Raw genomic sequence first — 13290 nt, forward strand, 5'->3', positions numbered from 1 at the left:
AGATTTAACATTTAGCAAACAAGACTCCCAGCTACACAAAAGACTTTGTTCTGGGACTTGATGAGGCAGGAAACTTGTGAGGTGGGAATACTGTCACTCTTTCCTCCCTCCACCCCCTGCCTTTTTTGCAGGGTTTGGAGGGAAAGCGGATTTAGAAATGCAGAGACCAGTATGTGAAGACTTCAGACAGCCAGATTTGAATGTAAATATTCTAGGTGTTAATCTTTCTTCAGATATTAGTAGTTTTCATGCTTTTGATTTTTACTGTATGAGATGTTTATGCATTTATTAATGTGAAAATCTGACAAAGTTAAATAATGTACACTATTTGAAAGATATTTAAAGTGTGGTGCCATTATGGGATTAATTCCTTTCCCTCAAAATATTTATTTTTCAAATGTCAGTGTCTTCCTGGGTATATGAGTAAAGTTTAGAAGTTAAATAACTAAAACTGCTTCCTATGCGTATAACATCTCAGAAATCTTTTTAAGTTGAGAGTGATAAAAATAGAAATTATTTTACTGTATTAATGCTGCCAATGAAATAAGATTACTTTTGGTATGTGACTTTGGAGATATTAAATGTAGCATTCTCTCTACAAGAGATACTATAGCTCCTGAGATTTTCAGTTACTGATAACTATCTTGGCAGTGTATTAATCAGATGTCCTCTTTCATGTAAGTAGGTTTAGATGGTATATTTATCATCAGTTTTTGAAAATTTGCATAGATCATACTGAGTCTTTTTTTTTTTTTTTTTCTCCTAGGATCGAAGCAGAATGTATGACAGTTTGAATATGCACTCTTTGGAAAATTCCCTTATTGATATTATGAGAGCAGAGCATGATCCTCTTAAGGGTAGGTGACTTTCTTTTTCTTTTATTATCCACTGCTTTGTGTTTATCTCACCATTTTTTATAGGAAAATGAGCACTAAGTAGCACCTGTGTTATGTATAAAATTGTACTATGTTAATAACAACCTTTGTGAAATGCCCTACTTTTACCTTTGTAGCTTATGTAGATATATGCTTGATTTATGCAGAAAGAAATGTAAACCTATGTCTCCTGTTATTTAAGAAAAAGTCACTGTCTAGAGATATCTTGCAGTTTACTAGAGGTTGAAGAATGGATCTGAACTTGTTTTGTTGAGGGGTGCTTGGGTGGATCAGTGGGTTAAGTGTCAGACTCTTGATCTCAGCTCAGGTCTTGATTTCAGGCTCGTGAGTTCAAGCCCTACATTGGGCTCCGCACCCAATTTAAAAATGAATGAAGAATAAATACATAAATAAACCTATGTGCACTGTATTAGCTGCAGCCCACACACTGGAAAAAAAATTACGAAGTAACTTTTCTAGAATTCTGTCAAAAACAGAAATAAATAAATAAATGCCTTGGAATACTTGTATTTACAGTTTGCAGTGATTCCAACCTGTAATTGCCCTGGGTTAATTTCCTTTCCCCACTTTTCTTTTACTATCATAGGATTTTGAAAGGGGATATTTTATAGGAGCTTCTCTGAGGGCTCATAAAAGTTGAGGTGAATTAGGAAAAAGAGTCCGCCCCACTGATCATACAGTATCAGTCTTATTGTTAACTATTTCTGAAGATACTCCATTAACATACTTTTTTTTATTTGTCTGTACATTACTTGTTACTAATTATTTTATGTTTGTACAATATATCTCTTTGCCTTTTATAGTAACGGTGAAAATCTAGCAAACTGTGTGCACTTGGGTAATAAGAGATATGTTATTTATTGCTGCATAATAAATTATTCCACAATTTAGCAGCTTAAAACAACAATAAACACTTACTACCTCACATAGTTCTGTAGGTCAGGATTCAGGAGCAGCTTAACTGGTTGGTTCTGGCTTCTTTGAAGTGAATGCAAAACCATGGGTTACTTGGTAATTTTTCCATATTTTTAATTTTATAAAGGCAAGTAAGAATTCCCTTATAAGATTTTAGCCCAGAACCCTAACATTTCAGTGTTGGCAGTAAGGTGGTGGCTTGAGGCTGTGTTGGCAGTACTGGTTCAGTTACCTAAACAATTTGTTCTGTTTCTGGATTTTGTTTGTAAAGGAGTATCTTGTCTCTCTAATTCCCTTATTTTTAAGGAGCTTAAGAAGTTCAAGGGATCATCATTAGGGATTGTTAACCATGTGTGGGGATGATAATCCTCCTCACAAACTAATAAAGACTATTATACTTTGTTTTTCTTTTGGGGGGTTTGATGGGGAGGAGGTGCTTCTAACCAAAACCCAATCTAGTTTTTTGAGTATCTGTATATGGGGTCTTTTTCTCTTTCACTGTTACTCCAACAGTCTCAGTGGCATTTATCTTAGATCCACTGTTTAATAATAGAATCCAGTAGTTTATAATTATGAAGAAGTACCCTTTGTTTACTTCTTTGGCTTACCTAGAAAGAAAACTCTTAGAAATTCTAATGTAAGATAAAGTCATCATCAGCTGTTAGCAGCGAATAATGAAAAGGTTTTCATTGTTGTTTCTCCCAGTCTTCTTTAAAAAGGCCTTTTGAAGGTGTTAAGGGAAAACATTCTCTGCTGAAGAACTATCTCAAGTTTTCTTTTTTTCTAAAGTCTATGTTATAATAAAACTGGAGGGAAACCTAGAAAGAGGATTTTAAAAAAGAAAGTGGAAGCAGCATGAGACCCAGAAGAATTTAATAATTAAAAAAACAAATCTCAAGTGAATGGAAAATTCTTTTTAGAATTTTAGAATTCATTTAGAATGGGAAGGGGGAAATGTTCTCAATACCACCTTTAGGAATTATGGTAACAAATCTCTGGGGTTTTCTTTTTTTATGTTTATTTATTTTAAGAGAGAGAGCAAGCAGGGAAGGGGCAGAAAGAGAGGGAGAGAGAGAATTCCAAGCAGGCTCCACACTGTCGGCACAGAGCCAGATGTGGAACTCAACCCCACCAACCATGAGATCATGACCTGAGCCAAAATCAAGAGTCAGAGGCTTTACTGACTGAGCCACCCTGGTGCCCCACAACTCTCTGTTTCTAATTGGGAGTATTTTATGTGCTACATTTATTATGGTAGGGAATGAAAAAGAAAAAAGTAAATAAAAGAAAAACATTGAGCAATCTTCTCTCTATAGAAGAAGTAAGACTGGTACTTCTGCATACTGCCATCACGTAGCTGTTTAAAATGATCCTGATACACCACGGCTGCTACTTAAAGACTTTTCATTTCTTACTCATACAGACTTCACTGCCTTCTGGAATATTCTGTCATATATCTTACTCCTCGTACTCTGATCGTGGCATGTTTCCTCTGGGTGGGACCTCAGTAAAATCTGCTAAATCAAGGTTGTGACAAGACAGAAGGAACCAGTCTGTGAACTTCCCCCATTTCGAGTCCTCGTCTTCAGGACAGCACTGCCGCCTCTGTCCTGTCTCTTCCATCTCATCTTTTCATTCTTTGCGGAATGAAAGAATGTTTCATTCTGTCCACTGTTTAATACAAGAAAATTGTTTCTTTTTTCCCCCAAAAATAGAATTAATCTTATTTTGCCCTTTTTAAATATTTTCAAAAGTCAGCCATGTGCTTTGTCTTCCTTACGGGATCTAATGGAAAGGGAGAAGGGAGTTGCAGTGTAAATTTTTTAATGAATTTCTTGTTTACCTTTCTATTAATGATGAAAGTTTCTAGGAAATTTTCCACATGCAGTTAAGTGATGAGAGATTATATTGTTATGTATTGCTCTGTAACAAATCACTCCTAAGTTTTAGCAGCTTAAAACAACAATAAACGTTTATTAGCTCCATAGTTTCTGTAGGTTAGAATTTAGGAGCAATTTAGGTGCTTGGTTCTTGCTGAGGATCTCGTGAGGTACTAGTCATGTGAAGGCTTGACTGGGGCTGGATGCTCCTTTTCCATGGTGACTAACTCATGTGGCTGGCAAGTTAGTGCAGGCTGTTGGCAGGAGAACTCAGTTACTCAACATGTTGAGCTTTCCACAGGGCTGCTTGGGTGTCGTCACAGTGTATTTTCTGGATCTCCCCACCACACACACCAGAACAAAGATCAGGCTTGAGGTGAATGTTCCAGGATCTTCTGTGACTTAGCTTCAGAAGTCTTACACCATCATTTCCATGACATCCTTGTCAGCAACATAGATCAGCCCTACTTAACTAGGGGGTGGGGGCTGCTACTCAAGAGATGTGAACACTGAAGGCAAGCATTAGTGGAGGGTCATGGAGGCTGGCTTCCACAGAAATAAAAGGCAAAACCTATAAATTTGCATTCAGTTTTACTTTTCTAAAGGAAAGAGAGTAAACTACTCAAGGTAAGAGCTAAGTCAGTAGAAAGAGGAACAATTGAGCAGCTCCCTGGAATCCAAAGGAAGTCTGGCAGGTTAGTGGCCTAAGAACTGACTGATTGTACTAACAGAGGCACCTTGCATTCCCACTGAAGCCCAGAATAGTTCACTTTACAGCTTCTTTCCATCTTCCCACTCTCCAGTGGTTTTTACAGGTCAGTAGTAGAACCTCTAATATTTACTGTTAAGGTTCTGCGGTTTAGCATAGTAGGTAGGAAGGGTCTTGTCTCGTTGGGCCCCGCAGATGTGAAGTGGCAGCAAACAAAGATGGAGCTCTGGATGCACGTTAGTCCATAGAGTGTGCCTACTTTTGTTCCAGCCAGTGTCCAAGACCTTGGCTGTAATTGTGCAAAACAGATATAGTCTCTGTTCTTATGGGATTTGTAGCCTACTAGAAAGAAAAGACCTTATATGTATAGCGTACACATGTACGTGTGATATACTAGTGTTTATATACATATAATCTATAACCAGAGTGTTAGAAGTACTGTGGAGGGAGATGATAAGGTGCTTGGGTAGGTCATAAGCAAGGGGAGAGAGGTACTTAATTCATCTGTGGAGTGAAGAAAGCAAAGACCTTAAGCTTGAACAGCACAAAGATGAAAACTACCGGGGGAAAGTGTTAACGAGACAGAGGAACTGGGCTATATGCAAGAGTTTGTCACATTTGAGGAACTGAAAGCAGACAGGTCCTGGCATAGCTCGTTTAGGGCTACCTGATGCTGATGGGGTGTATCTGCTCAGCCAGTTCTAGGGAGCGTGTACGGTCATCTGCTCCAGATCATAAGCACTAACACCCCATTTTATGCTTTCCTTAGTATTCGTGACACTGATCTGTTTTTATTTATTCTGCATTGGTTTCTTGCCATTAACATCTCATTTTGTGATGACTGTCTTCATTCTTGGCAAATACTTTTCTTTCAAAGGAAGAACAAATATGGATTCTTTTAATTGTTAAAGTAAATTACGCTTTGCCAACTGCAGTTTTGTGATTTTGCAGTTTTGTTTTTGCATACCTATATTAAATAATCTGTGATCTTTCTGTGTATGTGTGGGTCAATTCATTCTGCTTTAAACAAAAGAACAAGACAGTGATTATTGTTAAGCTTTCTTCCCTCCCTGCCCTCAGCAGTTTGCAAAAAGGTCTTACTCTGTAAGCATTTTTACCAAAAATTGCTTTTCCCCCTTCCCAACCGTATAAGAGTAAGCAAAAAAAAATTTAATTTCAGTTAAAAAAAATGATTTGAAAACTGTGGGAAGCAATGCAGTTTAATATAACAGTTCTTGGAAGTATTTGCTTTAGCAAGTCACAGTGACTTTCCCAGTGTTTCCTAAACAATTTAAAGGAATTCAGGAAAAAGGATTTAAGAGTATGATTTTACGCGAGCACATATTTAAACATGGATGCCTTTAAAATTTATTTACTATGTATTTTCATGTCTAGCATAATTTTTATTACCTGACTGTTATGCTCCTGTCTTCCAAGACTCCTGAAGTAGAACGTCTGCTATTTTAAGGAAAATAACTACTGAGACGATAAGGAATTGCTTCTGTGTAAGGTGCTAAGTGGCTGTGGTAGCACCAAATCAATTCTTGCCTCTTTTCTTTTAGACTCTCCTTTTCCTTGGGTTCTCTTCAGCCGGCCATAGTGTAAATTAGAAGTACTAAGTCAGAAAATAACTTGTATAAGTTTCTGGAAGTCTCTGATGTCAGAATTTACATTTTCTTTCTTTTTTCTTTTTTAATTTTTTTTTAATGTTTTATTTACTTCTAGGAGAGAGAGAGAGACAGCATGAGCAGGGGAGGGTCAGAGAGAGAGAGGGAGTCACAGACTCTGAAACAGGCTCCAGGCTCTGAGCTGGCAGTCAGCACAGAGCCCGACGCGGGGCTCGAACCCACGAACCGCGAGATCATGACCTAAGCGAAAGTCGGACGCTTAACCGACTAAGCCACCCAGGCGCCCCATCTTTCTTTCTTTTTTTTAAATGTTTATTTATTTTTGAGAGAAGGACAACACATGAGCAGGGGAGGGTCAGAGAGAGAGAGAGACACACACAGAACCCAAGGCAGGCTCCAGGTTCTGAGCTGTCGGCACAGAGCCCAACGCAGGGCTCAAACTCACAAACCATGAGATCATGACCTGAGCCAAAGTCAGACACTTAAGGGACTGAGCCACCCAGGTGCCCCCAGAATTCACATTTTCAAACCTAAGAACTTTTAAGCCAGGCAGAGATAGTCAAACTCTGAGAGCAAACTTATTAGGCTGGTTTCAGGAGCCCAGACCCAGATATCTTGCCCTGCGGCCTGTGTAAAGAGCACACTTGGAGACATTCTGGAACAGGGGGACAAGATCAGAGAGATCTGTTGGCAGTTGTAAACATTTTAATGACCTTTATTAAAATACAGCAAAGTGCAGAATAAAGCTAATACCGATCATATATATGCCCAAGCAGGTATGTTGATTCTCTTAAGCTCCTGGTACACTGCCTTCACTGATTCTCTGGCAGAGAGCAGATTGTATCCTTCAGAACTGAACTTACTTTTCTTAAACCCACTTGTGTTTCCTGGAGTCAAACTTTTCACAAGCTCCAGAAAATATAAATGAAAATCCTGTTTAATAGCATGTCTTCAAAAAAAGATAATCAAAGAGGGATTGCTATATATGCTTTCAGTCTTTAGAGCAAATGTTTTTTTTTTTCTTTAATGTTTATTTATTTTGAGGGAGAGAGCACACACAAGTGGGAAGAGGCACAGAGAGAAGGAGAGAGAGGACCCCAAACAGGCTCCACGCTGCTGGCACAAAGTTCAATGTGGGGCTCGGACCCGAGAGTCAGACACTCAACCGACTGAGCCACCCAGGCACCCAAAAATGTTTCTTTTTAAAAAGAAGTCAAATTTACATATTCTTTCTTCTGGGTTTCATTTGTTTTTCTTTCTCCTATAGACCATAGGCCTTGATGAATAAGAAAAAAATCATTAACTTTGAAATAAATCATATTTATATAGAAGCCATACACATTTCATTATTTTCACTTTAAGAGATGCCTACTGTTGATGGTTGTAATATACCTGACACTTTAATAACTTTACCCTTCAAATGACTCAGAATTTAACTCCTTTTAAGAAGAATACAGTTTTCAAGATTGTAAGTTTTGTTTTCTGTGAGAATGTCTGCAGATTGAAGAGGAAGTTGTGAAAATGTGGTTGTAAAAGTTCTTGTTTTGGGAAACTTACTTGAAGTATAGTATCATGAATAGAGGTTTTTAAGTTTTATTTATTTACATTTCTTTTCAGGTAGTTGTAACAATAGATAATTAGCAACAATATTATTAAATTTGAAAACATAGTTGTTACTTCTTCAGGCATTTTTGGCTATTTAAACAATTCTTGAATTACAATAATACGCAGTTTTTCTTCTTTAAAAACTAAAGCCATTCAGAAACCACAGTGAATTTTTTTAAATTAAAAAAATTTGATTTATTTAAATCACATTTATTTATTCAGAGTTCATATGGGTTTACTAAAAGCCTGTTTTCACCACAAAGCTTCATTAGGACTTTAATTATGGACTTATAAAAATTTTTAAATTGAAAATAAAGCAAGAAATGTAACATTTTACATAGAGAATTTGTCATGGTTAAAGTGAGTTCTTGGGATAATTAGGCCTATGAATTTTAGTTGCTTTTACTATTTGAAGGGTATCTGAGAATCTCTAATGAAGGTTACCGTAGGACTTTATTATGTTTTAAATGTTGTCTTATTACTGGGCGCCTGGGTGGCTTAGTAGTTTAAACATCCAACTTTGGCTCCTGTCATGATCTCACAGTTTGTGAGTTTGAGCCCCCTGTCGGGCTCTGTGATGACAGCTTGCTGCCTGCTTCAGATTCTGTATGTGTGTGTGTGTGTGTCTCTCTGCCCTTACCCTACTCACTCTCTGTCTCTTTCTCAAAAATAAACATTTAAAAAATAAAAAATAAAAACAAATGTTTTCTTATTTAAAAAATGGTGTGTTCAATAAAGAAAATTTGGGAAATTTTGGGAAAATTTTCCTGCTGCAGATTCTGTGTCTCCCTCACTCTCTGCCTCTCCCCCACTCATGCTCTGTCTCTCTCCATCTCTCAAAACTAATAAACGTTAAAAAAAATTTTTAAGTCAATAATGCCATAAGGCTTATATAAACAGAAAACAGAAGTCTTCTTTCTCATTCTTTTGTATTTGCTTCAGATTCACATTCCTTAGAGGTAGCTACTTTCAACTTTTTTTAAATGGATTCTTTATGTAATCATGTGTTAATAATATGCTGAGGCTTCTAAATTTTCTACATTTTAGGTATAATCTGTTGACTGAGTGTGTACTTTGACTTACCCATCCCCCAACACTTACCCTGCTCTGTCCTCTCAAAATGATCATATGACCATTTTTTGTTTAAATCAGGAAGTGTATTGCTGTGATAATGCAGATACTCATGGATGAACCTCATGTTTTGTACCATAATCGTAACTTTTTTCTTGGAATTAATCATTATCCCTTTTGGCTTGATTGCTTTGTTATCTAAGTACTTGTCACTGATTCATCCCAAAATTTATCAATAGAACCCTGAAGCTTCCTTCAACACATCTAAAAACATCAAATAATCTTAGATTGACTTTTTTCCCTGCCTTTGAAGGCATCGTTCTGTAGCCTTTCATAACTGTCACAGTGGGACTTTCCAGAACGTTGGGAGTTCTTTTCCAGTGGGATCCTTGTCCTGATCTCTGTATCCTTTTCTTAATGGTCTATACCTTTGTTTTACTGGGCCTTTTTCACCATACCTTCCTTCAGGTGGGACATACATTTTATTTAGCTCTCATACGAATGAAAACATGTTTATTCTACTATGTAAGAAAACAGGCTGGTGTGGAATTACATGTTTGTAATTGAGAATCCTGAAAGCATGCTGTCTTTTACCTCCCAGGTTGCCATCATGATACCTGTTCATTTGTATGATTGATTGCCTTTGTGTTTTTTTAATTTTTTGTCTTTCTTTCTGGATGCTTTTAGGATATTTTCATTCCTGGGGTTCTTAAGTTTCATAATAATGAAATATAGATCTGATGTGTGTATGCGTGGGAGCCCTGCCTGTCTTCCTTCCTTCCTTCTTTCCTTCCTTCCTTCCTTCCATTTCTTTGTTTTATTTCCTTCACTGCACATCCATTGGGCCTTTATAATTTGGAGATGTATTTCTTTTAACTCTTGGACATTTTTGCCATTTGGATAATTTCTTCCCTTCTATTTTTAATATTTCTATTTCTGGAATTCCTGTTCTTTGAATAGTAAACCTCCTATACTCCTCTACTTTCCTGTTTTCCATTGATTTATTTTCTGTTTTACTTTTGGAGACATTTCCTCATTTATTATTTTTCAACCCTTTTATTGATTTTTCTATTTCAAAATTTTTCTCTGAAGAACTTTCAGGACCCTCTTTAAAAAAGTTCATTGAACTTTCTTTTTCTTCCTTGATACTGGTTTTCTGGTATGCTTATCTTTAAACGCTATATTATAGTGTTTGAAGTTTATTTTTCCATTTCCTTGTACTGTTTATACTTCTTCTAAGTTCCTCTTTTCTTTTTGTTTGGTTTTGTATGGACCTTTGCTGTCTGTTCGTTCATTTTTATTTATTTTATTTATTTATTTATTTTTTTAATGTTTTTATTTATTTCTAGGAGAGAGAGAGAGAGAGAGACAGCATGAGCAGGGGAGGGTCAGAGAGAGAGAGGGAGTCACAGACTGAAACAGGCTCCAGGCTCTGAGCTGGCAGTCAGCACAGAGCCCGACGCGGGGCTTGAACCCACAACCGCGAGATCATGACCTAAGCGAAAGTCGGATGCTTAACCGACTAAGCCACCCAGGCGCCCCTGTTCGTTCATTTTTAAAGATAAGACATAAAGATGATGATTGGGAGCTCTATGTCTGTAGTTGGGGTTGACAAGCTAGTGAGCATTGCTAGAAGCTAACCAGGTGGAATTCTCACCATGTCTGTTTCTAGGTCTTTCCTTGTAGTCTGGGAAATGAGCACCGGACGTATGTCATCCATTCTTCTGTCTGGGAACTGGAGGCCTGACTTCTCACCTTCTTAGAAAAGCCAAAGACCAGGCTAGTGTCTCCCTGATTCTTTTAAAAACTAAAAAGCAGGGGCGCCTGGGTGGCTTAGTCGGTTAAGCGTCCGACTTTCGCTTAGGTCATGATCTCACGGTTCGTGGGTTAGAGCCCCGCGTCGGGCTCTGTGCTGACTGCCAGCTCAGAGCCTGGAGCCTGTTTCAGAGTCTGTGACTCCCTCTCTCTCTGACCCTCCCCTGCTCACGCTGTCTCTCTCTCTCTCCTAGAAACAAATAAAACATTAAAAAAAAAAAACTAAAAAGCGGTCTTACTTTCCTGGGTTCAGTTCCACCCCAGCTCTAATCTCAGTGATAACTAGAGCTTCTTATTTTGGAAGCTTTCCAGGTATCTACTATGGTAAATGGCTTGTTTCTGGTTAGTCTTCCCAGGCACACACCAGTATAGGTGTCAGAGATTTCCGTGATTTCTGGTCTACAAAAGCAGTTAACCACTCAACCATTCCTGTTTCACAGCTTCCAAAAATTTGGTGACCTAGTTCTTCTGTGATCCTGTCTCATTTTCTTTGACCTGATAAGGTTATGCCTCTTTAAAACTTCCATAATGTCATTTTTAGGTGTTTCAAAAAGCAACAAAGATAGAAGGGCATTCAGTCCTCCATGTTCAATTGGAAGTCTCTGTAATCCCTAGTCTACTTAAATCTTTAGGGAGGTTCCCCCAACACGCCTAGTCAGTAGTAGATTACTTTATTTAAGACGATTAAAGAATTCTTTTCTTTTTAAATCGAGTGCCTTACTAATTGAGTTTTGATTTAGTAGCTTGTTTTCTTTTTCAACAATTTTCCACACAATACTGTGATGAAAAGTACTGTGACACTGTGTCCTGGGAGCAGGGAACACCTCTGTTTTTACTGTATGTTGAATCAGCATTTATTATAGTTCCAAACAGATAGAAAGGGCTCAATAAATTATTGGCTGAATGATTGAACATTTTTCTATAATATTTCATATTTTTGTCAGTATTTACTTAGAACTTTTAAGAATTATTTACATGCATTTAAAATAGTTTACATAACCATTTCCCTACAGTTGGAAATTTAGGTATTTCACATTTTTAAATTAAAATCAGTGAGCTTTTTCTATGTTTATTTCCATAGAATAATGACTTAATATTTTTGTTTTTGAGTTTCTAGACATTTTTCCCAACTTATTTTTAGGTTTTATGCCAGTTCACACTGCCAGTGGCAATGCTTGATTGCCTATTTGTTATTCTTAGTATTATTTTCATTTATAAAACTTTATAGGTTAAAGTTTTGCAATCATTAGTTCAACTTGGTTTTAATGTTAATTGTGTAGATCTTAATTAGTACCAGTTTTATTGTAATAACTCTATGATGATACATTATCTTACCAGATGATTAATGACTTAAGTTTAGTCTTCTGTTGTTGTCTTTGTTTCTTTCTTGTGTTTACTTGAAAGAAACTTTTTGATATTCTATATTCCTTGATGTTTCTTAGTTTATTTTCTAATATTAATTAGATAAAAAGCTTAAAAGTTGTAAATAATTCTTCAGTGAAAAAAATTTATGATGGGACCCTGCTTTAAGAGTGAGTTAACTAGATTAATTTTCCTGGAAAACTCACTTAAATGGCTTTTATTAAGGAATGATTCTGTTGCTCTCTTGGGATCTGGTACTTTGGATCTAAGGGTCTTTTCTGCATTTGTATGATCTTATTCTTAGCCTTTTATGAGGCTTGTGTTGAGATTTGGGAGTGAGGTCAGGAATGACTGTCCTCCCCTTGGATCTGAGCAGAGATTAGAGTTATTCAAGGTTGGTAATAACCACATTCTAAGTGGATTTTACCAGACCTCCTATGAACCATTTTTTTTCTAATTAGATTTGGAAATAAAGGTAAAGCACAGACAATGATAAAATATTAGGAGAGTCTACCAAACCAGTGGGAGCAATGCTTTATATTTAAAGCATGTAAGAAGGATCTTTTTATTTATATAATATGTTCATGTGTATAATAAACACACATACACACAATATAAGAGGTATGATGCATATCATGTATTGAGCACTTGATGCATGCCACACACTGCTCCGAGGATGTCACATGTGCATATTAACTTACGTGATTCTCACAGCTAAGATGTAGATATTTACTCTTATTTTACACTTGGGTGACTATGGTGGCTTACTAACAATTGTCCAAGTTGCAATGCTAGGAAGTGGTGAATTCTTGAGTTTGTGCTTTTAACCACCTTAGCATACTGCCTCTCTTAGTATTTGGTTTAATATTAATTCTAACCCAATCTCCTTATGATTCTAATATGTGGTTTAAATTTTTTTTTTTTCTGTTAAAAGGATTTGGCAGAATGTGTGACACTGTTCCTTAGTAATTTTATCATCACTAATGAGGAATGGGTTGACATCATCAACTGTGAATATTGGGACTTTGGGGGATCATGTTTTGGATGTGTTCATTAAAAAAAAGAAAATATTTGTGGAGAAAGGAAAAAATTTATCTTGACAGAAGGCAAAAACCAAGACTTGTCTTCCTCCATCTCCTCACCATTCTTAAGAGGTTTAGAAATAAACTGATAAAAACTTACTCGGTAATTTTTCCATTTACTGAGAGAATGTCCTTCCTTTGCCCCACATACAAATATACATTGAGTACTGTGCTTTCGGTTTTTTATTTTTGAGAGACAGAGAGAGAGACAGAGAGAGAGACAGAGCACGAGCTGGGGAAGGAGCAGCGAGAGAGGGAGACACAGAATCCAAAAGCAGGGTCCAGGCTCTGAGCTATCAGCATGGAGCCAACGCAGGGCTTGAACTC

At 37.0% G+C, this 13290-nt stretch overlaps 1 protein-coding gene across 4 annotated transcripts in view; it reads left to right on the forward strand.

The window, feature by feature from the left end:
• Positions 1 to 13290, forward strand: part of CPEB2 (cytoplasmic polyadenylation element binding protein 2) — a 70300-nt gene that overhangs the window by 13549 nt on the left and 43461 nt on the right. For all 4 annotated transcript variants that reach the window (XM_039241567.1, XM_039241568.1, XM_039241569.1 and 1 more), the window contains one exon: positions 767 to 857. In XM_039241567.1, coding sequence (XP_039097498.1) covers positions 767 to 857 — 91 coding nt within the window. The remainder of the gene's footprint in view (positions 1 to 766; positions 858 to 13290) is intronic.

Source organism: Hyaena hyaena, unplaced genomic scaffold (genome assembly GCF_003009895.1).
Source record: "Hyaena hyaena isolate Hyena2069 unplaced genomic scaffold, ASM300989v1 scaffold_195, whole genome shotgun sequence".
NCBI lineage: Eukaryota > Metazoa > Chordata > Mammalia > Carnivora > Hyaenidae > Hyaena > Hyaena hyaena.